The sequence below is a fragment of the Oryctolagus cuniculus genome, chromosome 1 (assembly GCF_051225735.1).
Source record: "Oryctolagus cuniculus isolate XC-2025 breed Fujian yellow rabbit chromosome 1, ASM5122573v1, whole genome shotgun sequence".
Classification (NCBI taxonomy): Eukaryota; Metazoa; Chordata; class Mammalia; order Lagomorpha; family Leporidae; genus Oryctolagus; species Oryctolagus cuniculus.
Genome location: NC_142867.1, coordinates 198,631,404 through 198,659,348, shown reverse-complemented (window position 1 = coordinate 198,659,348; position 27,945 = coordinate 198,631,404). Strand labels below are relative to the sequence as shown.

Genomic DNA, 27,945 nt, shown 5'->3' with positions numbered 1-27,945 from the left:
AGGAGGACCAAGTAGTCCCTTGGAGATATCACATTCTGTGGTGTTCATCCCATCCCTATAGTGACTGGTGAACTCAAGGTGAGAGGATCTTCTAATGTGCAATTAAATAATGGGTTATTGTCATCTCATAAATGTGAAACTTTGGCTAACAAAGTTTGGGGCTTGGCTTCAGAAGTGCATCCTGGGGTCAGTGCTGTGGCGTAGTGGGTAAAGCTGCTGCCTGTGGTGCCAGCATCCCATATGGGCACTGGTTCAAGTCCAGCTGCTCCACTTCCTATCCAGCTCTCTGCTATGGCCTGGGAAAGCAATGGAAGATGGCCCAAGTCCTTGGGCCCCTGCACCCACGTGGGAGACCCGGAAGAAGCTCCTGGCTTCAGATCGGCCCAGCTCTGGCCGTTGAGGTCATCTGGGGAGTGGACCAGCAGATGGAAGACCTCTCTTTCTCTCTCAGTCTCAGCCTCTCTGTAACTCTGCCTTTCAAATAAAACAAATAAATCTAAAAAAAAAAAGTGCATCCCTAGGACTGCTGAATAGCACAACCCATGCTTCTTGCTGTTCTGAAGTTGTCAGCTACTTCATGGAGTGTTTCCTTTCAAGCTACAACCCTGATTGAGCGTGGGAACCATGACCTCATGAGCTGCTGTTCCAGTTACTTTCTTTCTCTTTGGAGGCTCCTTTTCACTCTATGTGTCCATGAGTGAAGGTTAGGGTAGAAGAGGAGGGACAGGTGGGGGGACCAGGACCCCCAGCCCCCAGGAAATTGCTGACAGGGGCAGATGGTATCCCCTGGGCTGACCTTCTGTGACACAGGGTATCATACCCATACCTGGTCTTCAAGGTATCATACCTCCATGCCTGGTCTTCAAGATGCCACCTAGGCCTTCCTGAGTTGACTAGTCTCATCCTCTCTATCTAGGAATGTGTCTTCCTCCCCTTTCCTCCTCCTTCTTTTTCTTTTTAAAGATTTGTTTGAAAGCAGAGTTACACAGAAGGAAAGAGGGAGGGAGAGAGAGAGAGAGAGAGAAATCTTCTATTTGTTGGTTCATTCCCCAGCCTGGAACTCTGTCTGGGTCTCCCATGTGGGTGGCAGGGGCCCAAGCACTTGGGCCACCTTCCACTGCTTTCCTAGCTGGATCAGAAGTGGAGCAGCCAGGACTCGAACCAGTGCTCATATGGGATGCCAGCCTCACAGGCAGTGGCTTAACCCACTGTGCCACAGTGCCGGCCCCAGGGTCTTCCCTTTTACCTTTTTCGTTTCCTTTCTTGAGTCTCCTTGTTTTACCCAGCTCTGCCCCGATAACTATTTCCTTTCACTACTCTTGTACACATTCAATTTACTGTACAGTGTCAATGCCATGATTCTCTCTGCAAAGGTGAACTTGACACAGGGAAAACCTGGCTTTCTTAAACTGATAATTATTCTCTGGAGAGGAGGGTTCTTACTTTCTCTCATGCTGTATTTATGCAGGTTAGAAATTCCCTTCCCGAGGCTGGCGCTGTGGCACAGTAGGTTAATCCTCTGCCTACAGCGCCGGCATCCCAAATGGGCGCTGGTTCGAGACCTGGCTGCTCCTCTTCCAGTCCAGCTCTCTGCTGTGGCCTGGGAAACCAGTAGAAGATGGCCCAAGTCCTTGGGCCCCTGCACCCATGTGGGAGACTTGGAAGAAGCACCTGGCTCTTGGCTTTGGACTGTCCCAGCTCTGGCCATTGCGGCCATTTGGGGAGTGAACCAATGGGTGGAGGACCTTTCTCTCTGTTTCTCCCTCTCACTGTCTGTAACTCTACCTCTCAAATAAATAAAAAAAATAATAATAATAAAAAGAAACTTCCTTCCCTGATCCAGGAATTTTTCCCTTTCCACGGGCTTTTGGAAAGCTCAGTGCTTGCTGCTTTTCTCACTTCAGGAATATTCCTCACGGGCCTAGGGGTCTTCAGCCCCAAAGGACGGGCTTCTGACAGGGTCTTACCTGATCAAACAGACTCATGCCCAGGACGGGGAGGGACGTGTAGATCAGGTTGTAGCAGGTGATGAACCAGTTGTCGTAAACTGTCTGAAGATCAAGGGGAATTTTAAGGCCTTTCTCTCCTCCAAAGTCCAGCTCCAGACCAGTGTCCCTACCTGTGCCCCGCCCCTCCCCAAGCCCCAACTCACCAACCCACCACTACATTAACTTAGAGCAAGATCTGGATTCCAGAAATCTGATTGAGACCCCCCCAGTTTCTAATCTTAAGTCATTTAGACCCTGGAGTCCTAGCTAGGGCAGGGCTGACCTGGACCCACCCTGAGCTAACTGGCACCATGCCAGAGTGCTGCTGGGGAAGGCAGTCCTACCTCCGTGCTCACAAACATGGGGACCTCCAGGTTTTTTTCTTTTGTCAGTGGCTTCTGTGGCATGGGACACCTCCTAACACTGACAGTTTGGAATAGCCCCAGTGTTGCTTCTTCAGCTGGGTGCTCCGCCCTGGGGCCTGCAGAGGCCCCCTTTCCTAACCAGCCACAAGAGGTCAGCAGCAACACACGCATACTCCACGCGCTGCCCACACACCCGCCTGGCTTCCCTAGGCACAGGGAGGGGGCGGTGCACAAATGTACTGCTGTCTGCTGACTGCCGATTTCCCCGGGAGCCTGCAGCAACAAAGGTAGCAGGCATCTGCACATACAATCATTCCTCAGGTTGTTTCTCCTGGGAATCCTTGGGAGACGGGAAAAAACTTCTCATAGGAAAAGGAACTCCTCTTAGAACATCAAAATCCAGGCCTCCCCCTCCTCCTCTCAGGAGTGAGAGATTTCACAGTCAAGGTGGAATGAATTCGTCAGGACTGCGTCGGGAGGGCAGCACGGGCAGTCAGGGTGGGGGCGGAGGAGTGAAGAGGAGCTGTATTTGCAAGCATGACTACAGCTCAACACCAGGACCAGCCTGGCCGGCACGACCGACAGGCTCCTTGAAGCTTTGCTTGGTCCACAAAGATTACTTTGGCTGGTGAGAAGACTCTCAGATCCAGGAATTCCCCCCATTTCAGGTTTGGAAATTCCAGGTGCCAATGTCAGGGGCGAGGTGAAATGAAGGTAGCTTATGAGAGTCCTGAAGGTGGGTGTCCAGGCCCAGTGAGAGCCAGGCCAGAACAGTGTTGATCTGGAACTAGAAGACGTGGTGGAGGGTTGGACGGGGAGGTTGGCCTGGGGTGAAGAGCTTTAGGGGTGGGCGGCAGAATGTTCTTGCCATACACTGGTCTCTAGAGGAGGACAAAGAGCGGAGCTGGCTGCAGTGAGAAGCAAGCGGTTGGCTAGGGTGGAGATTGCCACCTGATCTCCTACCTGTGCAGAGAACCCGTTGAAGAAGGCGTACCAGAAGTGGACCAGGGTGAAGGCAAAGTTCTTGTAAAAGAAGTAGCTGAGAAACTTGCACATGCGATTGTAAGACCAGCGGCCGTGCACCAAGATGAGACGCTGGAGGTAGTAGAACTGGGAGAAGGCGAAGTCGCTGTTGAGCATGGCCTGCATCCCCTCCTGGCCGCTGATGCCGACGCCGATGTGGGCAGCTGCAATGCAACCCCAGAAGTTTCTCAGCCACAGAGCTTGTTTTCTGGGCTCCCCAGCCTGGGAAGTGTCAAGGGAAGGCTGAAATGACACACAAACCACTCCTTTTTACAGGGGACATACTGTTAGGCCTCGCGGGAAAGCTGTGCTGGGTGTTCTTTGCCCCTACTCTAGTCACTTGGCTTCTCTCCTACAGTGCAGATGCTGAGGTTTAAATTTCCTGTTATCTCTGGAAGCCATTTGGATCAATTAAAAATGTAGGACGACTGCAGTCTAACACAAGGTTTAATTACCTAAGTTTTTCTAAGGGGCTAAAATTCCAACTGTTGGGATGAGTATGTGAGCCACACAAGTTGTGAGAAATGAAATGAAGCGATCCCAGGTGTTTTTCCTGGATAAAGCAAGGATGATACTTGATGGAAGATGAGACTGAAGTCCTTAAGCATCTTTGTCTGTGTAATTCACTCTGGCCAAATTCACTGATCTTGTATTTTGTATTTATTGTATTATTGCATTGCTTGATGGGACAATTGAAATCTCTAAGGCCATAAGAACCAGAGAGGTCCTAAAGACGGATGAAGAGAGCAAGAGCACAGCTTAGCAGTGAAGCTGAGGCTGGCCTAGCCACTGGTATTTCCTGAGTGGGAGGGAGGTTGGGTCTGAGGACCTGAAGGTTTCATCTACATCTCACAGATCTACAGACTGCTGGAGACTAATGACATTCACCTGAAATGAAGCCAGTAGGCTTTGGCCATTTGCTTCTGTTTCTGTTTACTGGAAGCGATCAGGAAGTCACCTGCTCTCCAGCAAGGGGAGCCAGCGCAGGCTCTTGGGAGCCACAGTCTCGGGGCTGCACTGGGCTCACAGGCTGCAGCCTTTCAAAACAGGAACAGACTAGGACTCCTGACCAAGGGTTCTTTCTGTGGGCCGTGATGCTGACCCCAAAGGCTGGTGTGGTGGTTGTATTGCTCTGTGAATGCATGCATGTGTCCTTGTGTGAGCCCTGTGTGTGTGCGCAGGAATGTGAGTGTGTGCATGCCTGCGGGCCGATGAATGCATGTGGAAATAAGTGAGAGTGCAGGTGTGGAGGAGCATGAAGGGAGCTGCAGAACCAGTAGAAATGTAGAACGCATTCGATAGGCAGGGGTGTGAGCCTGAACACAGTACCACCCAGCTCAGTTTTGCCCACAGAGGAAGGAAGGGGCAAGCCCACGGCTGGGGTCTGCTGTCCCCCTGCCCTCACATGCCTTTGATCATGCTGACGTCATTGGCCCCATCCCCGATGGCCAGTGTCACCACCTTCTTGTACCTCTTCACCAGCTCTACCACCTGGGCCTTCTGAAGGGGTGTCATCCGGCAGCAGATCACCCCTTTGCACATGCACGCCACTCGCAGCAGTTCCAACTCCACGTCCCCTTCTAGAGCGTGGGCCTGCAGCACCGGGACACACCCACTCTTCAGGTTGCCCCCAGAGGCTGTGAGGGCAGGACCTTCTCAGGCCCTTCCCCATCCTCCATACTTTCCTGTCCCTCCCAGGGCAGGAACACCTGCTCCCAAGGTGCCCCGCCCCCCAGGATCGCCAAGCCCCTGAGTATGTCCTAAACATCCTCCCATCTGACCCAGCCTCCAGGGGGAGAGCAGCCAACAAGTCAATTGACAGCACCGCCAGGCTAAGGTGCTTCTTGGAGGACCTGGCCCTGCTTGCTTTCCCCCTCCCCTAAGTGACCGCCCACAGCGTACGAAGGATTTGGATCAGGAAAGACTATGCGTTCACTGGCCTTTCTTCACTGACTCCTGCCTAGATTCCCCGGGAGAGGTGTCGTTCAGGCAAGGGCACCCAGGGAGGGCCAGAGCGCAGCTCAGAGGCTGAGAAAGGGGACTTGAAATTCTGCTGGGGTGGGTTGGGCTGGGGAAGAGAGGCCCCTGGGAGGAGGAAACAGAATCGTAGCTCTGTGTTGCCCACCAGACTGTAGCCATTGATGACCAAACCGTAGCTGCCATTGGGCACCTCTTCAGGCATTGTGAAGAGTGCTTTGTGCTTCTTGGCGAGGAAAATGTTCACTGGGTCTGAGTCCAGGAGAGAATCGGGTTTCATCTTGCTCCTTGCTTTCCTGCAAGCCAAGAGTAGTGGTCAGAGCTTAGGGAGGACAGTGGAGCCCTGGAGAAAGCGGGCCGGGGCGGGGGGCAGGGCAGTGGGGAGTATAGGGCCTCTTGCAAAGCACCAGCTGGGACCTCAGACTCCACTGCTTCCTGGCACCTGCCACTGTCTTAGGTCCCTGGCCATCCCTATGCCACACTGTTCCGCCACCTACACTCCAACTCCTTTAGCGAACGGTGCTTTGTGACAGTCTCTCGAGAGTTCAGCTTTCTGTCTTCTCTTTCTCCATTTCTCCCCTATTCCTTCTGGTGGTGCAGGGGCGACACTGGGAGAAGAGATGGCTGGGAAAGCTTAGGTCCGAGGGCCGAGTGTGGCCGTTCTATTGGTACCTGAGTTCTTGACGAACAGTCTCACTGTCCTTGCCTTTCACGGTGAACACCTCGTCCATTTCGTCTTCGAATATATTACAGGAGTAGGCAATGTTTACCGCAGTTTCTATAGTGGGGGGGGAGGGGCACAGGTCTCATTTTGGTGAGTGTTTCTAGACAGGGACAGGGTGTTCACAGTGTACAAGGATGGGGTGTTCACAGTGTATAGGGACAGGGTGTTCACAGTGTATAGGGACAGGGTGTTCACAGTGTACAGGGACAGGGTGTTCACAGTGTACAGGGAGAGGGTCTTTAACAGTGGCAGGCATAGTTCCTTTGCCCACATTTGCCATGGGGGCACTCAGAATGTTTTTCAAGAATCAGTGGTGGCCATATTCAAACACCCACAGGAACAGACTTACGAGTTACTAACCAACAACTAGGGTCACTCTGGCCTAGCCTTCCCTAGACAACCTCCCCCTGTTTCTTAAAGTAATTCCGGTCTGATTCCAGTTCTCCAGGCAATCAGGACGTATTGCTTTGAACAGCACTGTGCCCATGTCTGTTATAGATTTTTTTGGAGGATCGAGATATGTTTCAGTTGTATCTTTCCTTGACATTAAGAAATCCAGAATGTAGAATAAATTCATACTGGAGAAAAAATTAAATTAAGTCCTGAATCTCTGACTACAAGTGGTATCAGAATTCAGGGGAGAGGTTGTGATTATCACAGAAACTTCCTTGGAGGAAGGCCTGTTGAAGGGAAGGAAAAGGCGTGTCCAGGGGTAAACAGCCCACATAGAGGCCCTAGGTAAGAATTGCGCTGACTGGGATATGCTGGAGGAACTGGCCATTCAAGGTCTTGAAGGCCCGATAGAGATGTCTTGTCTTTACCACGCAGAGCTACTGTAGGTCCTGAGCAGGGGATTAAGTTAAAAACCCAGGGTCTGAGGGAGAGAGAAATGATGATTGCAAATAGGTTATGCTGCAATTATTAAGAGCAAGAAACAGAGAAGAGTTCAAGCTTTTGCAGATGTACAACTGAACTCAGGCGGCGGTAGGGTGGGGAGGTTTTCACGTCCATCAGTGGGATCTGGCGAGAAAGGGCCCCTTTGCGACAATGGAGAGGGCACAAAGACAACTCTAAGGTCGGGAGCTTATAGTTGGTGGGAGACAGATTCATCCCCAGGTTCTCGGTGCCTGATACAGCATCTGACATGAAGTGTGTACTCAGCAAATTATCCCAGCCTGGGAAGGGAGGCGTCCTGTACGGACTGGAAGTGAGTTCCAAGTTGTTTGTCAGGAAAGTCACTTTTGAAAAAAAGGAAAGAAGAAAAGAGATGGCTAACGTGGGCAGGGAAGAGGCCAGGCCAGGCCAGGCGCTCCCCTTTACCTTGCTTATCTCCAGTTAAAACCCATATTTTAATTTTGGCTTTGCTCAGGGTCATGACTGTCTCAGGGACTCCATCTTGCAGCTTGTCCTCGATGGCTGTGGCCCCTAACAGCTTCAAACAGAGATAGCAGTGAGTGAGGAGAAGGCGGAGTCACAGCATCCACCGCTTCCCAACAACTGCGCCGGGACCTCAGTCTCTGGCCAGCGAGCTGGCACTGGTGTGGCCTGAGACTCCCAGGGTGCGAAGCTCAGCAAACTGCTCCGCACACAGTCAGCTTTTCAACCGCACACTGAAATCAAACGTGGAGCACAGGAAGTTAGGGACCGGATGGGGAAGTCTGGCCCCAGTCACACATGAAGCTATGTGCTACTTCTAAACCATCTGTTTTTTTGTTTTGTTTTGTTTTGTGTTTTGACAGGTAGAGTCATAGACAGTGAGAGAGACAGACTGAGAGAAAGGTCTTCCTTTTTCCGTTGGTTCACTCCCCAGATTGCCACTACGGCTGGCGCTGCACCGATCCGAAGCCAGGAGCCAGGTGCTTCCTCCTGGTCTTCCATGCGGGTGCAGGGCCCAAGCACCTGGGCCATCCTCCACTGTCTTCCCAGGCCACAGCAGAGAGCTGGACTGGAAGAGGAGCAATTGGGACTAGAACCCGGCGCCCATATGGGATGCTGGCACTGCAGGTGGAGGATTAACCAAGTGAGCCATGGCGCTGCCCCACCCCCCACCCCATCTCTGTTTTGTTTTCTTCCTTTGCTTCATAGCATGCTTCCTGGCCCTGCAAGTGGTGGATTCTACACGAAGGATCCCTGTATCCACTGTAGCATTTCCTGTAACCCTACAAGGACTGGCAGGTTCCCCACTATACCCACTAGGGCCCTTCAAGGGACTAAAAGAATCCTGGCCCACTGCCGTGTCTTCCCTCTCTCACACTCCAGCGGGCCCTCTTTCTCTGTGTCCTTCTGTTCTTTCCTCCTTACACTGTTCCAGCCACACTGGCTGCCTTGCTGTCCAGCTGACAAGCTGGGCCTGCTCCTTTTCCAGGGGGTTTTCTCTTGCCATTACTTCTGTTTGGAAAGCTATGCTTGCCACCTTCTGCAGGTCCTCCTTCCACTGACAGCTAACCACCTTGTTTACAATAGTGGCCAGGCACCGGTGTTGTCAGGTGCAGCAGGTTAAGCCACTGCCTGTGATGCTGGCATCCCCTATCAGAGCGCCAGTTTGAGTCCTAACTGCTCTGCTTTTGATCCAGCTGCCTGCAAATGGGCCTGGGAAGGCAGTGGAGATGGTCTGAGTGCATAGACCTGAACCCACACGGGACACCCAGACAGAGTTCCTGGTTCCTGGCTTCAGCTTGGCCCAAACATGACTGTTGTGGCTATTTAGGGAGTTGAACCATCAGATGGATGATCTCTTTCTATCTCTTGCTCTCTGTCACTCTGCCTTTCAAATAAGTAAAATAAATCTTAAAAAATAGTAGTAATGCTTCCCTTCCACCCTGCTCCAAAACACAGAGCATCTGCCGGCACCCCCTTTCTTCCTGACTTTATTTTTCCCCTTAACACTTTCCCCATTTGACATATTACATATGTTACTTTTTGTCTGCTTATTGCCACAGGCCCAGTGCCTGGTACACAGGAGGCACTTAATAAATGGAAGAATGAGTGAATTTCTTTTGTCTTGACTATTCCATCAGTTCATTACAGGTTCCCTAATCTGTGCATTATGCAGATCCTGATTTCTCCTACATTACTTAGCTTCTGGGAGCAGCTTAAAGATAAGGAACACTGCCAGAAAGATAAAAATTACAGCTAATGCATTTTTCATTATGGATTCAGAGGATCCAAAGTATACAGAATCAACTTACATTCCAGGAGCCAGTTCCCTGGCACAGAGCTCCGGAGCGTTCCTGCCAGGGCTGCCTCCCTCCTCTCAGAGAGAGCCCGCAGCCATCGATCCTCTGAAAGTCACCCTCAGGACCTTCGCACAGTCTGTTGGCAGCCGACCCACCCCTAGCCTGCCCCTGGTTTCCTGACACTAACCATCAAGTCCTTTTCAACCTCTTCATAGACAATTGATAATTTTTTTTCCCGATTATCCAAAGACAGACAGGCTTCACCGTGCTTCACGCTCCAGGTCCGGAAGAACTTGTTGTCCAGTTCGCGGTAGGCCACCATGAGTGTGCGGAGCCCTTCACTGGCAAAATCCTGGAAGACATATGTGTGACAGGTGGGCTTGGGCTGGACCAAGGCCCAGTTAAGGGAGTGGCAGACTCACTCCACAGGTCTCATCTGCCTGCAAAATAGGATTTAATTGTCAGCATTGTCCCCAGTTTAAGAAGAAAGCAGCCACTGGATTTTTTCAGCAAAATGTCCCAGGAATGGAGCCAGCATAAGCTGGAAGATTGAGAGTATTTCTGAGACAGAAGATTCTAGATTTAGTTATAGTTTATAATTCACTATAGATAATTTGCTATGTGACTTGAAAAACCAAGTCCTCTAGGTTTCCTTCTTGTAAAATTGGGATAATTCACCCTCTAAAGAGAGGACAATGAAGACTATGAATAATAACAAGAAATTGATATACAAATAATAAAAATGCTACTTCTTTTAAATAAGCATATACTCATCTTAATTTTCCTCTTCTCCATTTCTTCCTTCTTCAAAACTCAGTATTTTTTTTTAAAGATTTTATTTATTTATTTGAGAGGCGGAGTTATAGAGGGAGAGACAGAGGGAAAGGTCTTCCATCTGCTGGTTCACTCCCCAAATGGCCACAAAGACCGGAGCTGAGCCAATCTGAAACCAGAAGCCAGGAGCTTCTTCTGGGTTTCCCATGTGGGTGCAGGGGCCGAAGCAGTTGGGCCATCACATATAACTTTCCCAGGCCATAGCAGAGAGTTGGATTGGAGAAGGAGCAGCTGGGACATGAACTGGCACCCATATGGGATGCCGGCACCATAGGGGGAGGCTTAGCCTTCACAGTGCCAGCCCCTCAACTTGTGTGGTTCTTTACCTCTGTTAGCTCAGTTGATTACAAGTAGCCAGCTGTGTTCCTGAGGCCACTGCTAAAAGGCTCTCTGGGTGAGTTAGCGTCTTTCTGCTCCTTGGCCACTAACCATAGCCACCTTGCAGGAGTGTAGGTCATATAAGAGGCTGGGTGAGAGAATGGGTGGTTTAGGGAAGAACTCACATCTGTTTAACTCTGGGTTAAGACTAGATTTTGTATATTGAGAATGGCACATAAAGCAACATTTTTTTTTTTTTTGACAGGCAGAGTGGACAGTGAGAGAGAGACAGAGAGAAAGGTCTTCCTTTTGCCACTGGTTCACCCTCCAATGGCCGCCACGGCCAGCGCGCTGCAGCCAGCACACTGCGCTGATCCGATGGCAGGAGCCAGGTGCTTCTCCTGGTCTCCCATGTGAGTGCAGGGCCCAAGCACTTGGGCCATCTTCCACTGCACTCCCTGGCCATAGCAGAGAGCTGGCTTGGAAGAGGGGCAACCGGGACAGAATCCGGCGCCCCAATCGGGACTAGAACCCGGTGTGCCGGTGCTGCAAGGTGGAGGATTAGCCTATTGAGCCGCGGCACTGGCCATAAAGCAACAATTCTACATAATTGCTGCTATAGTGAACTACAAAGTAATTTACTTTAGGGTTTAAAAGCAAAAAGAAACAGAATTTGCTCCTAGTTCCCTGTGTGGCTCCTGTGTGTGTGATGTTCACTGTTAGGTGAAATTAACAAAAGGCTTACATGTAGGAAATGCCATCTCTAAAGCCTCTGTACTATGGGCAGCTTTGAAAGCCCCAGATATCTCAGGAGACTTTTTTTTTTTTAATATTTATTTATTTATTTGAAAGTCAGAGTTACACAGAGAGAGAAGGAGAGGCAGAAAGAGAGGTCTTCCATCCGCTGGTTTACTCCCCAAGAGGCTGCTACGGCTGGAGCTGCACTGATCTGAAGCCAGGAGTCAGGAGCTTCTTCCAGGTCTCCCACGTGGGTGCAGGAGCCCAAGGACTTGGGCCATCTTCTACTGCTTTCCCAGGCCATAGTAGAGAGCTGGATTCGAAGTGGAGCAACCAGGTCTCGAACCAGTGCCCATATGGGATGCCAGTGCTTCAGGCCAAGGTGTAACCCACTTTGCCACAGTGCCAGCCCCAGGAGACTTCTTAAGAAAGAAGTAATGTACGTAGAAACTGGTTTTATTTATTTTTGATTTTTAGAAACTTTATTTCAACATAGCTATGCTTACAGAAATATGTTCACATTGGTTAATAGAACACAATTTAAATTTAACTTATCTGACAATTTTGACAAAAATCCTGGCACATAGTTTAAGGTTAAAAAAAAAAGGTTTTCAGCTTGATACATTTTTATCTATTATGAATGTATAAAAGATTTTCTGGGGCTGGCACTGTGGCACAGCAGGTAAAGCTGCCACTTGCAATGCTGATATCCCATATAGGCACTGATTTGAGTCTCAGCTGTTCAATTTCCAATCTAGTTCCCTCAAATGGCCTGGGAAAGGCAGCAGAAGATGACCCAAGTGTTCGGATCCCTACCACCCATGTGGGAGACCCAGATGAAGCTCTTGGCTCCTGGCTTCAGCCAGGCACAGTGCTGGCCACTGTGATCATTTGGGGGATGAACTGGCAGATGCAAGATCTCTCTCTTTCTCTCTGTCTCTCCGTGACTTTCAAATAAATAAATATTTAAAAAAATCTTCCATCAAATGCTGCACAAGAAGGCAGCAAAAACCTTGAGAAATTTACTTTTGGCTTGCCTCAGAAAAGTTAACACATATTGCATAAAATTGGTGCAGTAAAACATTGCTGTAGGGGCCAGTGCTGTGGTGTAGTAGGTTAAGCATCTGCCTGCAGTGCTGGCATCCCACAAAGGTGATGGTTCGAATCCCAGCCGCTCCTCTTCTGATCTAGCTCTCTGCTATGACCTGGCAAAGCAGTATAAAATGGCCAAAGTGCTTGGGCCCCTGCACCCACATGGAGACCTGGAAGAAGCTCCTGGCTCCTGGCTTTGAGTCAATGCAGCTCCAGCCATTGTGGCCATCTGGGGAGTGAACCAGTGGATGGAAGACCTCTCTGTTTCTCCCTCTCTGTGTCTGTAACTCTGCCTCTTAATAAACAAATCTTTAAAAAAAAAAAAAAAAACAAACCACTGCTGTAATGTTTCAATGCCAGTGTACAAAGTCTCCTGACTAATGAGGAAGGGGACAGGCAGGAGCCAGAAACTGGTTTTACCTGGGATACAGAGGAGAGGACTTGAGAACCTTAACAGCACATTAGTCAACTCAACAAGTCACTTAGCGGATATGTTAGCAATAGTGTTTATCCCTACTTGTGTGTATGTGTGTGTGTGTGGGTGTGTGTGTTGGACTCTCTCAGGCTCATCATTAATGGCTGACAGATGACAGGACAGTCAGGCCCTACTCTTAAGCTTGGTAGCTGGCACTGTGTGGAGAGCTATGACACAGCCTTACCACTCCCTCTGCAGCCAGTCTGTGGAAATGCTCTCTGGAAAGGTGTCCAAGCCATGTGTTCTGGAAGATTAACAGATAAGGAGACCCGCCCACAGGGAATCTTGTGGCCTCTGGGAAACCGAGTAAGACATAAGAGCTGTCTTACCTAGGATATGTCACTGACTTATTTTAACTTGGGATATACTTCATACACTCTAAAATTCACTCTTGGGGTGTACAACTTGGGAGCATTTAAAAAGCACGTTTCCCTTTCCCCCAGCCCTTGGCACCAACTGCTTTACTCCCTGTCTCTGTGGTGTAGCCTGGGCTGGAGACCGCAGTTCATCGAGTGGGAGTCATGCGACGTGCGGCCTTTGGTGACTGGCTTCTTTCACTTTGCGTACTGTTCCCGTGTTGTAGCCTGCGTTAGTGTCGCATTTCTTTTTATTGACAAACGCCATTCCGGCGCGTTCCATGTATCCCTCGGCCCCTGATGGACACTCCCCGTCGTGACCTCGCCCGGGAAACGCACCTAGCCGTGGAGATGATGGGTTGCACGATAACCTTATCCTTCACCCTTTGAGGAAGTGCCAGACTCTTGCCAAGCAGCGGCGCCATTTTACCTCCCCGTAAACGACGTATGGAGGTGATAACGTCTCCATCCTTGTTGAAGCTCGTTACTGTCTGAGCACTTTTCTGCTTTAGCCATCTCAGCTAGCTATAATGTGGTTTATGTTACACAAGCTTTGATTCACGTTTCCCTGACGACTAACGACGTGGAACATCTCGTCAGGTGCTCACGGCCTACTTGTTCCCTGACTTTTGGCTATGGATTAACACAGAGTCAGGCCAAAATAGCCTAATAAAGTAGCATTCTCTCTATTCTATTTACTTTAATAAATATAATGAATATAAACATTTTAACCTGACCCCCGCCCATCCTGTCTTTCGCTCTCTCCTTACTCCCACAAGCTTCTGTATATCCAGGTTTAGGGGTAGAAACCCCAGGGAGCACAAATCCGGCTTTGCTTTCTGACATCAGCAGGCTGAATCGCTTTCTCTTTTTGATATATCTGGAATCCCAGAGGGTGACCATAGGGTCAGATATGGGGCATCCTTGGGGATTCCAATCCTGTGGACAGCAGAGGGAGGTATCAGACAGCCCCTAGATAGCTCAGAAATGGGGCTTGCTGCTCTATGCCCTAAAGGCTGTCTGTTCTCACAGAGGCTGCTGGGGTGGCCCTCCCAGGGCAGCAGACCCTGTTCTGAAACAAATTCCAGGTCTGACCTTGGGACCTTCTGAGCCAGGAACCAGAGCAATTCTGATGCTATAAGTGTTCCCAAAGGCACAGTTTCATCACGGCTGTGGTTCCTGTCCCATCCAACTCGTTGACACAGAACTTGGCAACGTGGCCAGTGAGAATCTCCCAGATGAGGTAGTTTTATTCTTCCACCAACTAAAGAGACACAGATATCAATATACTCCCCCTTAAAAACACACTGACACGGGGACACACATATGGACACATTTCCAGAGACAGAGAACCACTCCCAGCTTCCCTCTCTTGTAACCTACTTACATCTAAGTGTTCCAGGGTCACATCACAGAGGGAAATACAGGCTGGATGAAGCAGCTCACAGATGATGGTGTCTGCGCCCTTGCAGAACAACATTACCCGATTTTCAGGCGTCCGCACTACAAATAAGCAGATGGAACAAGGTGAGCACGCAGGGCTATGGTCTGGGCTGCCGAGGGACAGCAGGTGACTGCTGCCTCTGACATTTGTTCCGGATACCTTTAGAGGCTAGGCACAGGATAAATGACGGGCTGAGGGTGACGGTGTGGGAAGGGCTGATGGAATGCATGCTTCCATGTGTTCAGTATCCTCTGTGGGATGAATATTCTGATGTAGAATCACATTTAGCTTCTCAATCTAAGCCCAGAGCAAGGCCCTCACCCAGCAAGGACCAAGGATGGAAAATGTCCTTCCTTTTTCAGTCTGAGTCCCAAACTGACAGAGAGAGCAAGACAGAATGAACTTCCCTTCCACAGTTGTCCCTTGGTATCTGTAGGGAAATTGGCTCTGCCCCGCCCCCCATACTAAAATATGCGCATGCTCAAGTGCCTTTGTAAGGTAGTATAGGACTTGCACATAACCTATGCCTCTTTCCCAGATGCATTCAATCATCTCTATTTTCCTTACAATGTCTAACAACGTAAGTGCCATGTAAATAGTTGCTACCCTGTATTGTTTAGGGAATAATAAGGAAAAAAATGTAGCATTCAGAACAGATGCAAATTTTTTCAAAAATTTTCAATCCACATTTGGTTGAATCCATGGATGTGGAAACTGCAGCTACAAGGGTCAACTGTGTTATCTGTTCCTATCTTACTCCATGTCCAGGCTTTATGAATTTAATCTCTGTCCATATCTTGGCTTTGAAGGTACTGACAAGCCATTACCCAGGGACACCAGAGAAGAGACTTGGCATATGGTAGCAAGTCTCCATGTGTGTGTGTTGTGTGTGTGTACTATGAGGGAGAGTGTGGGAGTGTGAATGGCTATGTATGTGTGTGTGGCACAGGACCTACAAGAAGACATGTGAGTGGGGGAAAGCATTTGTGTGTAGGTAAGAGAAAGTCAACCTGTGAATGTGCATGAAGTTCAAAGAAGGGGAGAAGGCCGGCTGGAGAGGTGCACCTACCAATAACAGACATCCTCTTGCGCACATTGTTGAAGTCCAAAATCGCCAGCAGCTGGTAGACTCTTGTTTCCCCCATTTCTACCACCGTGATTGTCTCAGAGGTGCGGGAACGGAACACAAAGCCAAAGTTCCTGGCAGCAGTGACCAGGGCGCCTTCGTCGGGGGACTGAGCCTGGTACACAAGCTCACCTGACAGGAGAGAAGAGGGCAAGCAGGGCCCACGTAGATGAGTGCTGAAGTCCACCCAGAATGGAGCCCAGGAGAGGACCTCTTTCTTCAAAACTTTCCCACAAGTTTGCCACTAAAAGTCCAGACTGCATAGAATGTGTGTGCCACTGTTCCTTCAGAATATTTTCAAGTCATTCCATAGCCCTGAGTTAGTATTACAAAGATACATGGTATAGGCAACATACACAAACCAACGAAACAGCAATTATCACCAGGTGGTTCAGGGATCCTGCTAAAAATGCAGGTTTCTGTACCCCACCCAAACTTACTAGGCCCAGAGCCACAAAATCTGGAAGGAAACTGAACTTTTAACCAATCTCTTGGGTGATTCTCATGTATGTAGTGTAAGGTGTTCCTGCAGAAGATGACCACAACATTGGTAAACACTGCTCTGAGTGGATAAGCTTGATGGTTTAGCAAACAACGAAAAATACCTACGTGAATGAATGGTATCACCCTTGAAACTACCCTGGGAAGCTAAATGGCTCATCCGTGAGATCAGGCTTCTGATCTGCTATTAGCCATTTCTGGATCTCCTATGTTAGGGCGTTACCACAACCTATGGTACATTTTGGGACTTCTGAAGGTCAATATGATTTTTTCAGTGTTTTAGTAAAATTTTATGGGTACTGAAATGTGAATTTGAGATAGCTTTTATATGTCACAAAACTATGTTGACTTTTTTCCTCAACCATTCAAAGAAAACAAAATCATTCTTGGGCTTTATAAAAACAGATAATGTGCCAGATTTAGCCAATGGACCATAGATTGTTGACCTGTCCCTAGCAAAAGACACAATTGGCTTCGTTGACTACTTATCACTTGAGAGAAATGCCATCATGTTATCTAGAATCATACACATCTGGACTGCACAGTCTAGGCTTGGGCATGGTAAAGGCAGGAACATGTGTCTACATAGCAGTATTTTTGTCAAGGCCAGTCTGTGTGGCCCCATTTGGCATCTTATTTTTTCTCTTAGATTATTGGCAATATCTACACTTACATGCAATTTGATTTTTAAAACAGGCATCAACAAGACTCAACTTGTGAATGAGGGAGTGGAGGAGTGTAATTTTAGGTTGAATAGATGATGTTCCTGCTGGGCAAATGAGGCCATTTTCTTGTGTGCAAATGAAGACGAAGCCAAGTATGCTTCCAATACCAGCAGCTTGTTGGAATGGCAGATCCAGAGAGGCATGTGGTAGGGTGGAGCTTGGGGGGTGGGGGAGACATAAGATTTGACTTCTCATGTCCTTCTTGATGGTAGGATTTTAGGCAAGGGACTTAATCTTTTTTACCTTTAGTTTCTTTCTCTATAAAATGGGGGTCAATTTTCTGGGTTTGCCTATCTCAGAGGACTACTGTGAAGATTGTAGGAGGTGATATAAATGAAAGCAATTTATAACACCATAAAGTGATATTTACATACATACATACATACATATTTACAGTATTCAAACTGGTAAGAGTATATTAAAGAGCACATTGGCTTTAAAGGATTGGCTGCCTAAATTCTTGTTTGTTAAGGAAAAAAATGTCTTTTAAATTTATAATCAGCTACTTCTCATTGCTTTGAAAAAGGTTTGGGTAAACTGATGGGTGACACAGTCACATTTGGTTACTAAAGAAACAAGGATATGTGGAGATGCCTTTAAATTGTGAAGTGACAGAGGACACCTCAACTCTTCCTTTAGGAAGCCTTATCCGAGCTAGTGGGGCTGATCTGAGGGACAATTCAAATGGACAGGACATCACAGAATTTCAAGATCAGAAGCTCCTTTCAATGGCACCACATCTGACCCCCTATTTAATGACTCTTCTAAACCAGGGCATATATTCTGCTTGGGTATCTCCAGTGATGGGAAGCTCACAGCTTGTGTTGAGTATCTGTTGGTTGTCGTACATTAGGCCACCACAGATCACTGAGCACGCCCATCAGCAACCAACCCAGACTCTGCCACACATTCCCAGTCCATGAGGCCTGAGGCCTCTCCTCACCTTCTACTTTCTCCTCTGACATCACCGTATGACACAATGAGAGTGACAGGAAAAACAAGTGTACCCAGGGATCTCCCTTTGTCACCGCTTCCACCAAAGTCTTGTCATAAAATGAAAACTTAGGATCAGCCAGTTTGTTGTAGGCAAAGTCGATCTTGTCTTTCTGCAACATATAAGTCGGAACATATTTAGCAGGCTTGACACTTTATGGACAAATTGGGGGCGATCTCTGGAATGTGTTGAGAGCATTTAGGAGGACGAGAAGGGCAAAGCAAGATAAGCAGAGGAGGCACTGCTGCTTTCTAAGGCCACTGTAGCTCTGACCTGGATCATCCGTTCACAGGGGCCGGAAAACATCCTTTGCACAGGAGACAGGCTGAGCACAGACCCTTCCTGAGCTCAGCTACTCTGAACGACTAATGGCCATCCTCACACTCTACTCTTCTGAGTCCCAAACTCATAATAATCCAACCGGAGGATATTAGAAGGCAAGTGCTCCCTAACAGGAAGTGGTGTCCAGAGAGTCTTCTTTCTGGTTGCTTCCTGCCTGAATTTGGGTGCTGACAAGGGAACACAGTCCTAGGTATGGTGGTATCACCATGTTGCACTGTTCCTCTTTGGTCCCACAAGCATTAGAAGGAGACTAGAGAGGAATATTGCAAGACAGAGGCAAGGCCATATGACAAGGAAGCTTCAGTACATGCTTGTTGTCCACAGACTTCATTTTGCTTCATCCATCAGCGTCCCTGATCCTTCGGGCCTCTGATCCTCCTGGCCATTTGGGCCATTTGCTCCTATTTTAGCTCTCACCTCCCTCTTTGGACCTACTATTCACTAACGGTTTCCCAGGATATGACCTTGGCTCCTTTAGAGACCTTGACTCTTATTCTCCCTTTCAGCTAGGCTGCAAGTGGTCACCTTGGGAAAACACTTTTTTTCTGGTTCAGCTCAGCTCTGGAGTATGATGTGACTAACACATTTCTCCTGCCTATACCAGAACTTGCACAGATCTTTCTTCCGTTCTCCATAGCTGTGGTGCTACCTGGTCTGGGCCCCAACATATATCAAATTCAGACACAATTGTCCTGCTTGGTTCTCTAGGGAGGAAAGAGGAGCTTGTAGTGAGTTACATCAACTCTTTCCTATTAACTCATCTAAAGGGGGTTTAGTCACAGTAAGATGGTCAGCCAAGCCCTTGACCTGGCCAAACAGACTTATGAACTCAGGGAAGTTCATTTCAGTAAATTATCATAAAACATTATATCATGGGCGGCACTGTGGTGTAGCAGGTAAAGCCGTCGCCTCCAGTGCCAGCATCCATTATAGGTGCTGGTTTGAGTCCTGGCTGCTCCGCTTCTAATGGCTAGCTCCCTGCTAATGTGCCTGGGAAAGCAGTAGAAGGTGGCCCAAGTGCTTGGGCCCCTGCACACACATGGGAGACCCAGAAGAAGTTCCTGGCTTTGGATTGGCACAGCTCCAGCTGTTGCAGCCAGTTGGGGAGTGAACCAGGGGATGGAAGACCTCTCTCTCTCTCTCTCTCTGCCTCTCCTTCTCTCTCTGTGTAACTCTTTCAAAATAAATAAATAAATCTTAAAAAACCCACACATTATATCATTCCTTGAGGCTTTTCTAGAACTGGACTCTTATACTGGCACATTCGTCAAAGCTAGAGGCTGGTGGGTGATGAGACTTGGAGAGGAAGGTAAGGGCCAGATCCAGCATTACTTTCTTATTCACAGGGGTCACAGGAATTTTGTACTGGAAGTGAAACTGCCACATCCGTGTCAGAGGAAGTCCTCTGGTAGCAGCAAGGAGAATCTATTGGACTAGCAAGATGGCTAATGTGGCCATTTGGGGAGTGAACCAGTGGATGGAAGATCTCTCTGTCACTCACTCTATCTCTGCGATTCTTTCAAATAAATAAAAAAGATTAAAAACTGCCAGGATAAAATGGGAAAAACAATTGTAATATATATACACCAGTTAAAGGAAGAGCTGTTATTTTCACTGTGAAAGAACACTCTCAAATTTAAGAAAGGGCTAAGATTACCAAGTAAGTGAAAATGGGAAATAAAGAGATTGGGAAAGGGAAGGAAATAAGCACATGAAAGTGATTTAACTCAGTTAGTAATCAAAGAGAGGCAAGTGAGGTTTTATTTTTCATCAATTAGATCGCCACAGATTAATCATAATACTCGCTATGGTCAAGATATAGGGAAAAAGGAAGTGCCATATTTTTGGTGATATTATAAAGTAGTTCAAATCTATCTGGAGGGCAACGTGGCAATAAGAAATGCATTAAAATATGGCTACCTTTTTTTAAAGATTTATTTAATTTGTTTGATAGGCAGAGTTATATATATATAGAGAGATCTTCCATCTGCTGGGTCAGTCCCCAAATGGCCACAATGACTGGGGCTAAGCCAGGCCGAAGCCAGGAGCTTCATCCAGGTCTCCCACTTGGGTGTAGAAGCTCAAGGAATTGGGCCATCTTCTGCTGCTTTCCCAGGCAGCTAGATTGGAAGTGGAGTAACTGGGATTTGAACTCGAACTGGTGTGCAAATGGGATGCTGGCATTGTAGGAGGTGGCTGGCCCTGTGGCTACCCTTTGGACAACCAATTTTACTTCTGGGATTTTATTCTAAGGGAATAATTATTAGAAAAGTAGACAAAAATGTGTGTACCACGATGCTTACTGAGGTACTATTGGAAATAGCAAAAGAAAAGAAAAAGGATTTAAGGAAGGGGTTGGTTAAATAACTTAAGGCACATCGAGGCTTGAACAATTGAATTCTACATACTCCTTCAAATGATGAGATATATCTAGATCTACTCACGTGGAAATACAACCACAACATAGGGCCAAGTGAACAAAAGGAAGCTGGACATAGCAGGTGCATTTTAATTTTCTCTCCCTCTTCCCCTCTCTATTTTCATCTGGATTGAGATGTGCGTATGTATGCATGTACATACATCTGAAATGCATCTGAAAGGATATACTCCCAAATTTCACACTGATTACCTAAATGCGATTGAGTAATTTTTATTTTCTTCTTCAAAATTTCTGTATTATTTCAATTTCTTTTTTATATTGAGCATTTTTAAGGAGAAAAAAAAGCCATTAAAGGCATTTTCATTAAGGAAAAAAAAAACCTCAAAAGTCCTTCCGGTAGAAATAGGCATTCATGTTCCAGGCACCGAGTCCCAGCTTGTAGTAAGATGGCTCCGAGCCACACAGCCTCCAACTGCTCCCACGTGCATTCCCAGGGAAGTGCACTCACTCACCTCTGAGACTGCTACCTTCTCTCCGGTCTTGTCAATCACATCACCTGTCGGTAAGTAAACAGAGCAAAGACTTGACAAGGGTTTACAGGAGGATTTGTAAATGTATTTTTTTTTATCATGATTATCTATCCAACAAATGTCCCATTTTGATTGTGAAATTCAGAGGCATGAATTACACTCCCAGCATTGAGCAATAACCACCCCAAATAGAAACATCCCGTTCCTGCCCAGCCCCAGCCCTGGTAACCACCTTGAATCTTTCTGTCTCTATGAACTTGCATCTTCTAGATATGTATTGTAAGTAGAATCAGACAACATTTGTCGTTCTGTGTCTGGCTTTTTTCACCTAGTGTAACATTTTCAAGTTTCATACATGTTGTAGTTTGTGTCAAACTGTACTACTTTTTCTGGCTGAATAATATTCAATTGCATGCATATGCCACATTTTGTTTATTCATTCATCTGTTGATGGGCTACTTAGGAATGGAATTTCTGAGTCATACAGTAATTTAAGGCAGGTTTTAGGTGGCTGGTTAGCTCAGTTGGTTAGAGCGTGGTGCTAATAAAGTAGGGTTTCTTTAAAAAAAAAAAAACATTTCTTCTGATTCTTCACCCTAGACTTGTAGTCAAGCTGCCTCAAAACCCATCAGGTCACATAGCCCACAACGTCCACTGAGTTCCTTTTCCTATGCTGATGTAAAGGGTTGGACCTCAGCTCTTGTCCCCAAAGTGAGAGTAAGGTGAGGCTACAGGTTAGTCACTTGATCCGGGAGAGACTTCATCCCTTGGAAGCCCTCCAATCAGAAAAGTCACCTAGAAGAGATGTGAACTTGGTGCTAGTGTGTTAGGATTCTTCACCAATGGATAACACAGACAGGTTGGCGGTGGAAAACGGTCCTGATGCCAAGCGCACAAATACGTATGGCCTTTCCAGTCTTACCCAGTTTACGGGTAGGTCTCACAATGAGCCAGAGAACTTAGATCCCCATCCAAATTAACTTATTTAAAAATGAGTCTTTTGAATTTAAGCATATGAAAAGTTTTTTTGGTAGGGGTAATGGGAAATATTAGAGAGCTCTAGTTTCTATTTAAAATTTTAATTTTTTTATTGAGGTGAAATTCACATAACATACAATAACAAAGTGTACAATTTAGGATCGTGTAGTCCATTAACGATGCTGTGCAGCTCTCACCTTTCTCTAGTTTCAGAACCTTTTCATCACCCCAGAAGAACTCCCCCTGTGCTCTTAGCTTTTCAGATGTGATCACCTTCCTGTGCTGGCTGGGGCCCTGAGTGTTCAGTCACGAGATGGCAGACAAATGAGGGACTGGCCCTCATCAAGCTACCCCTCAGTGCCACTTAGTGTTCTAGAGGGGAGTCAGCAGATCAGCAGTTTCAGTAGCATACTTGCTGCTCTGATTTATTTTTTTATTTACTATCAATTGACAATTTTATATATTTATGAGCACACTGTGGTATTTTCGTATTTGTATACAGTATAGAATGATTATATCAAGCTAATTAATATACCCATCATTTCACATATTCAGTTTTTTTTGTGAGAATATTTAAAATCCACTCTTTTAGTAATTTTTTAAAAATATTTTATTTATTTATTTGAGAGGTAGAGTTACAGACAGTGAGAAGGAGAGACAGAGAGAAAGGTCTTCTGTCTGTTGGTTCACCCCCCAAATGGCTGTTGTGGCTGGAGCTGTGCCGATCCGAAGCCAAGAGCCAGGTGCTTCCTCCTGGTCTCCCATGCGGGTGCAGGGCCCTTGGGCCATCCTCCACTGCACTCCTGGGCCACAGCAGAGAGCTGGACTGGAAGAAGAGCAGCTGGGACTAGAACCCAGCACCCATATGGGATGCCAGTGCTGCAGGTGGAGGATTAACCTACTGTGCCTTGGCACTGGCTCCCCACTCTTTTAGTAATTTTGAAATATATCACACATTGTTATTAATTATGATCTCCATGCTGTGGAATAGAGTTCAAAAACTTATTTCTCTTGTTTAACTAAACTTTGTGCCCTTTGACCAACGTTTATCTCATTTAACACGAGAGTGAACTGAGCTATTGCTTTTCCTCAAGGCATTGGGAACTCCTTGAGGACAGAGATTAAGTCTTGTACATCTTGGTTTTCTCAATACCCAACAAAATGGATTGCATCTAGAAGGTGCCAAATAAAAGCTTTTGGGTTAGAATGGAACGGGCAGGGTGTTCTTTCTTAGTGAACAGAGAGAATAAGAGGCAAATATAGAGTTCAGAGGCTTATAGATGTAGAGCTACATTGCTCTTGAAAACAATCTGCAAAATAGAAATTTCCCAGGACTCAGGGAAGGCAGGGAGACATGCATACCATAGAGAGTCCCATTAATAGAACACTTGTGGAAAATCATGATGTTCTGAGTCAAGGTCCCTGTTTTGTCGGAGAAAACATATTTAACCTGTCCAAGTTCCTCATTAAGGGTAGTGGTGCGAGCCTGTGCTGGAGTGTTCTTTGGTGCATAAAACATCTTCTGATCCCAGTTGATATAGTAACTGTTGCCCAGTCTTATTAGTTCAACACTAAGGAGAAAGCAAGAAAAGAGGGATGCTGGGTCAGAGCCAGACAAGTGAATATATCTTCCTGGCTTCCTCCTTCCCAGAGCACGGTACCTGTACCGACAATCACGCTATCCCAACTCCCTGCTCTCCTGAAGGACTTTCCCACCACTCAGTATTCTCACAGGATGCTACGCACAGGCTTCATCAACCGGACACAGATACACCTGAGAAACCTGTCTGACTCATACCCTCCTTTCACACTTTCTTCTTCTTCCAAATTGAGTCCAGGGAAAAGTCACAATTTTTGAACTTCTGTAATCACGCAAGATTGAATAACAGTTGACTTAGAAAAGGCTGCACTGGCCTAATCAGAGAGCTGCTGCTGCCATGTGGAGAAGAGAACCCTGGCACACCCAGAGTTTCTTTGTTTTAGGACAGGAGTGGGGACCTTTGCCCCGCGAAGGGGCACTTGGGTATTTACAACATCATTTGCGGGCTATACAGAATGATCAGCTTAAACAGTGAGCCTCCTATAGTTACTGAATTTCGAGTCCTGCCTGCAGTTGCCTTGGTAGGGTCAGACCAAGTGCTTTCATGGGCCTTACACAGCCTGTGGGCAGGACGTTCCCCCAGACCTGTTTTAGAAGAAAGGAAGAAGCTGTGAAAGTCGGAAATAATTTATGGGCCGACCCCTGATGCGCTCCGAGCAGAGCCCACCTGCCTCTGGTGGGCCTCGTCCTCCTATGCCCTCCTCATTTGATGTGAAGTCTCCTCCCGCCTTGGTCACATACTACTCGTCTATTGCAGACTCTTCCGGCTTGACACGCATCTTCATTTTAACAGTGAGGATGTTTAAGGAGCCCCTTCCTTGTCATCACTCAGGCTGAGTGTGCACTAGCTGCCTCATTGCAACATCTGCCCGAGAGAGGGTGCCGAGAGATGGGGGGTTTTACTTCTGGGGTGAGGGAGGAGATGTCCAGGTTCTCATCACTGACTCTTTCCCAGGATCCTCCTGCTTGGAGTCATGAGACCTTCCTGTCCTTTACCGAATCAGCCACCACTGTTCTCCCTCCAAGCACAAACCTCAGCCTGGTCGTTTCTTAGAAAGACCTTTGCTCATTCTTTGGGACAGAATCCGAACTCTTTGGCCTGGAATTTAAGGATTTTATGGATCTGACCTTAAACGACCATCTAACACCCGAGTCTGCCTATTCATTGTTGTATGAACAGATCACACTTTTGGAAACCTTCTCCCCCCCCCCCCTTTTTTTTTTTGACAGGCAGAGTGGACAGTGAGAGAGAGAGACAGAGAGAAAGGTCTTCCTTTGCCGTTGGTTCACCCTCCAATGGCCGCCGCGGCCAGTGCGCTGCGGCCGGCGCACCGCGCTGATCCGATGGCAGGAGCCAGGAGCCAGGTACTTTTCCTGGTCTCCCATGGGGTGCAGGGCCCAAGCACTTGGGCCATCCTCCACTGCCCTCCCTGGCCACAGCAGAGAGCTGGCCTGGAAGAGGGGCAACCGGGACAGAATCCGGCGCCCCAACCGGGACTAGAACCCGGTGTGCCGGCGCCGCTAGGCAGAGGATTAGCCTAGTGAGCCGCGGCGCCGGCCCTTCTCCCCTTTTTATATGCAGAACTTTCTGCTTGCCATCTTCCTTCCCTATATTCTGTTTGACAAATACTACCTCCAGGTAGAACTAGTCCATTCCTTCTTGAGACCACTAGAACAGTTATACACATTTCTATTGCATTATTATTATTGAATTATTATTATTATTAAAAATTTATTTATTTGAAAGGCAAAGTTACAGAGAGGCAGAGGCAGAGAGAGAGAGAGAGAGGTAGAGAGAGAGAGAGAGAGAGGTCTATCTTCCATCTGCTAGTTCACTCCCCAAATGGCCGCAATGGCCAGAGCTGTGCTGATCCAAAGCCAGGATCCAGGAACTTCTTTCGGGTCTCCCACGTGGGTTCAGGGGCCCAAGAATTTGGGTCACCCTCTATTGTTTTTCCCAGGCTATTGCAGAGAGATGGATCAGAAGTGGAGCAGCCGGGATTCGAATTGGCACCCATATGGGATGCCGGCACTGCAGGCAGTGGTTTTACCCACTATGCCACAGTGCTGGTCCTCTATTGCATTATTTTTATATTGCACCATAATTCTTTATTTATATATCAGGTTTTTGAGGTTTTTTTAAAGCTAAATTTCAAGCTTCTATAGGGAAAGGACTGTCTTATTGTATTATACATGTTTCCATTTCTAGCACCTTGTATGGCGCTTGACACATAGTAGGTGATCAATACATACTTATTAAATAAGGTATTTTGGTTATATAGGGTGCTTTTGGGCTGGAATAGCACAGTTAAGGGTTTAGGGAACCTGGAAGGGAGGACATGAAAATGTGTCTGGATATGTGTATATACAAGGAATGCTTAGACTTGAAAAGGAAGATTAGAAATATGGTAAAGAAGGCCGGCGCTGTGGCTCACTAGGCTAATCCTCCGCCTTGTGGCACCGCCACACTGGGTTCTAGTCCCAGTCGGGGTGCCAGATTCTGTCCCGGTTGCCCCTCTTCCAGGCCAGCTCTCTGCTGTGGCCAGGGAGTGCAGTGGAGGATGGCCCAAGTGCTTGGGCCCTGCACCCCATGGGAGACCAGGAAAAACAAATGGCTCCTGCCATCAGATCAGCGCGATGCGCCGGCTGTAGCGCGCAGGCTGTGGTGGCCATTGGAGGGTGAACCAACGGCAAAAGGAAGACCTTTCTCTCTGTCTCTCTCTCTCACTGTCCACTCTGCCTGTCAAATATATATATATATATATGATAAAGGTTTCTGTCATCTATTCCAAATTTTTGTCCAAGGTGCTTATGAAATAGGGAGGAAAATCCTCCTTTATCTTTTCTCCAACTTTTAGGAACTGAAGCTACATTCACATGCCTGTGTCATTCATCTGTTTCTGTGGGAAATGCATTCTGAGTCTGCCTGAGTGACTGAGGGGTGAATGGACCTCATCTTACTGGCACACGAGAGACTACCCGGCCTGTGCTTCAGCATCACCAAACCTGTGTGCACTTCCTTGAATGGTTTCATGTGTTTCTGTGCCTTATTTAGTCACTTCCATTACAATTTGAGGGCAGGGCTGATTTTCCTTTTGTATGAACCAGTATTCTGGACACAGAAGGCATTTATGTAATCTCTGGACATTTAGAGTATCTCGTATAACAGGCATTGTGGAAAAGAAATGGTCAAAGAGCACATAGTAAATGCTTTTTAAAAGTCTACACTCTAGCTGGAAAACTTTAGCAGAACCTATGAAAACAGCTTCTTCCCCCATAACCCAAAGTGATCAAAGAAGCCTACCTGACGTAGAGGGAAATGGGCACCATGGTGTTGAGAACAATGAAGTAGGACCAGAAAATGAAGAGAGAAGAGACAAATGATGAAGAGACATAATTTTCCCATGGCAGAAAAATCTGGAAGTAGTAGCCAATCTTGTTCTCCCAAATGCCATGCCCAATTGCTAGCATAAGACACATGACGATTAAAAACAGGAAAATCTATTAAAAAAAAAAGAGTTAAATGAACATCTCATTCAAAGTACATGCCATTTCAGTTCTGCTTTTGGAGCCTTATCTCTCAACAAAGTCTGTCTCCTTGGAGGGCAGGGAGGCCTTAGCATTCACAGGCTCTGGGCAGCTGTATACAGGACAGGAAAGAGTCCAAGCAGGAACCATCTTTGGGATTTTGAAGGGAGATAATAATAGCTAAAATACATTAAGTACTAATTAAGAGATAAGAACTGTGATAAGTGCCTCACATATTTGATTTAATGTTGGTATTGACAGTGGCAAGTATTTTGCCTACAGTCTCTTACTACTGAGTAGAAGAAACAGGTTCTGAACCAGTTGGAGAACCATTCTTAGAGTAAGGTGCTAGTTTCACAAGAGTCTAAAATGCGGCACCACACGCTTGTGTGCCTCCGAGAAGGCATGGTGGCATCATCATGTACCTCCCCAAGTCTCCCCAGTGGCTTCACATCTTGGTCACAAAGTGCTGCTGGTTCAAAGCGAACCTTCCCCTTGCTGGACAATCTCATCTTTGTGGCACAAATGGGAAAGACTTTGAAGATGTGAGAAGGAAGACAGGAGGAACAGGTCTAATTGGGCACAACCTCAGACACTTTTTGTTGTAGAGCGCATAGGTAGTATAATGAATCCCCACGTACCATCTAGCTATCATGCAGTCAACAATAATCAAATCACAGTTAGGTATTTCATCTGAACCTCCTCTTCTGGTGCCTTCTCTATTATTTTAG

General features: G+C 47.2%; 1 protein-coding gene and 1 long non-coding RNA gene across 3 annotated transcripts in view; one reads left to right on the top strand and one right to left on the bottom strand.

Moving 5' to 3' along the window:
• The window catches only part of LOC100345551 (phospholipid-transporting ATPase FetA), a 114,268-nt gene that overhangs the window by 5,082 nt on the left and 81,241 nt on the right, over positions 1-27,945 (bottom strand). The window contains exons 14-26 of the mRNA XM_008270096.5: positions 26,991-27,187; positions 23,449-23,657; positions 21,091-21,134; positions 17,806-17,968; positions 15,580-15,768; positions 14,454-14,569; positions 9,441-9,605; positions 7,398-7,509; positions 6,026-6,131; positions 5,502-5,649; positions 4,786-4,969; positions 3,317-3,540; positions 1,968-2,051 (exon numbers count right to left, since the gene is read on the bottom strand). Of these exons, the coding sequence (XP_008268318.3) occupies positions 1,968-2,051; positions 3,317-3,540; positions 4,786-4,969; positions 5,502-5,649; positions 6,026-6,131; positions 7,398-7,509; positions 9,441-9,605; positions 14,454-14,569; positions 15,580-15,768; positions 17,806-17,968; positions 21,091-21,134; positions 23,449-23,657; positions 26,991-27,187 (1,941 nt within the window). The remainder of the gene's footprint in view (positions 1-1,967; positions 2,052-3,316; positions 3,541-4,785; positions 4,970-5,501; positions 5,650-6,025; positions 6,132-7,397; positions 7,510-9,440; positions 9,606-14,453; positions 14,570-15,579; positions 15,769-17,805; positions 17,969-21,090; positions 21,135-23,448; positions 23,658-26,990; positions 27,188-27,945) is intronic.
• Positions 1-27,945, top strand: part of LOC127490675 (uncharacterized) — a 57,640-nt gene that overhangs the window by 11,902 nt on the left and 17,793 nt on the right. The window lies entirely within an intron of this gene.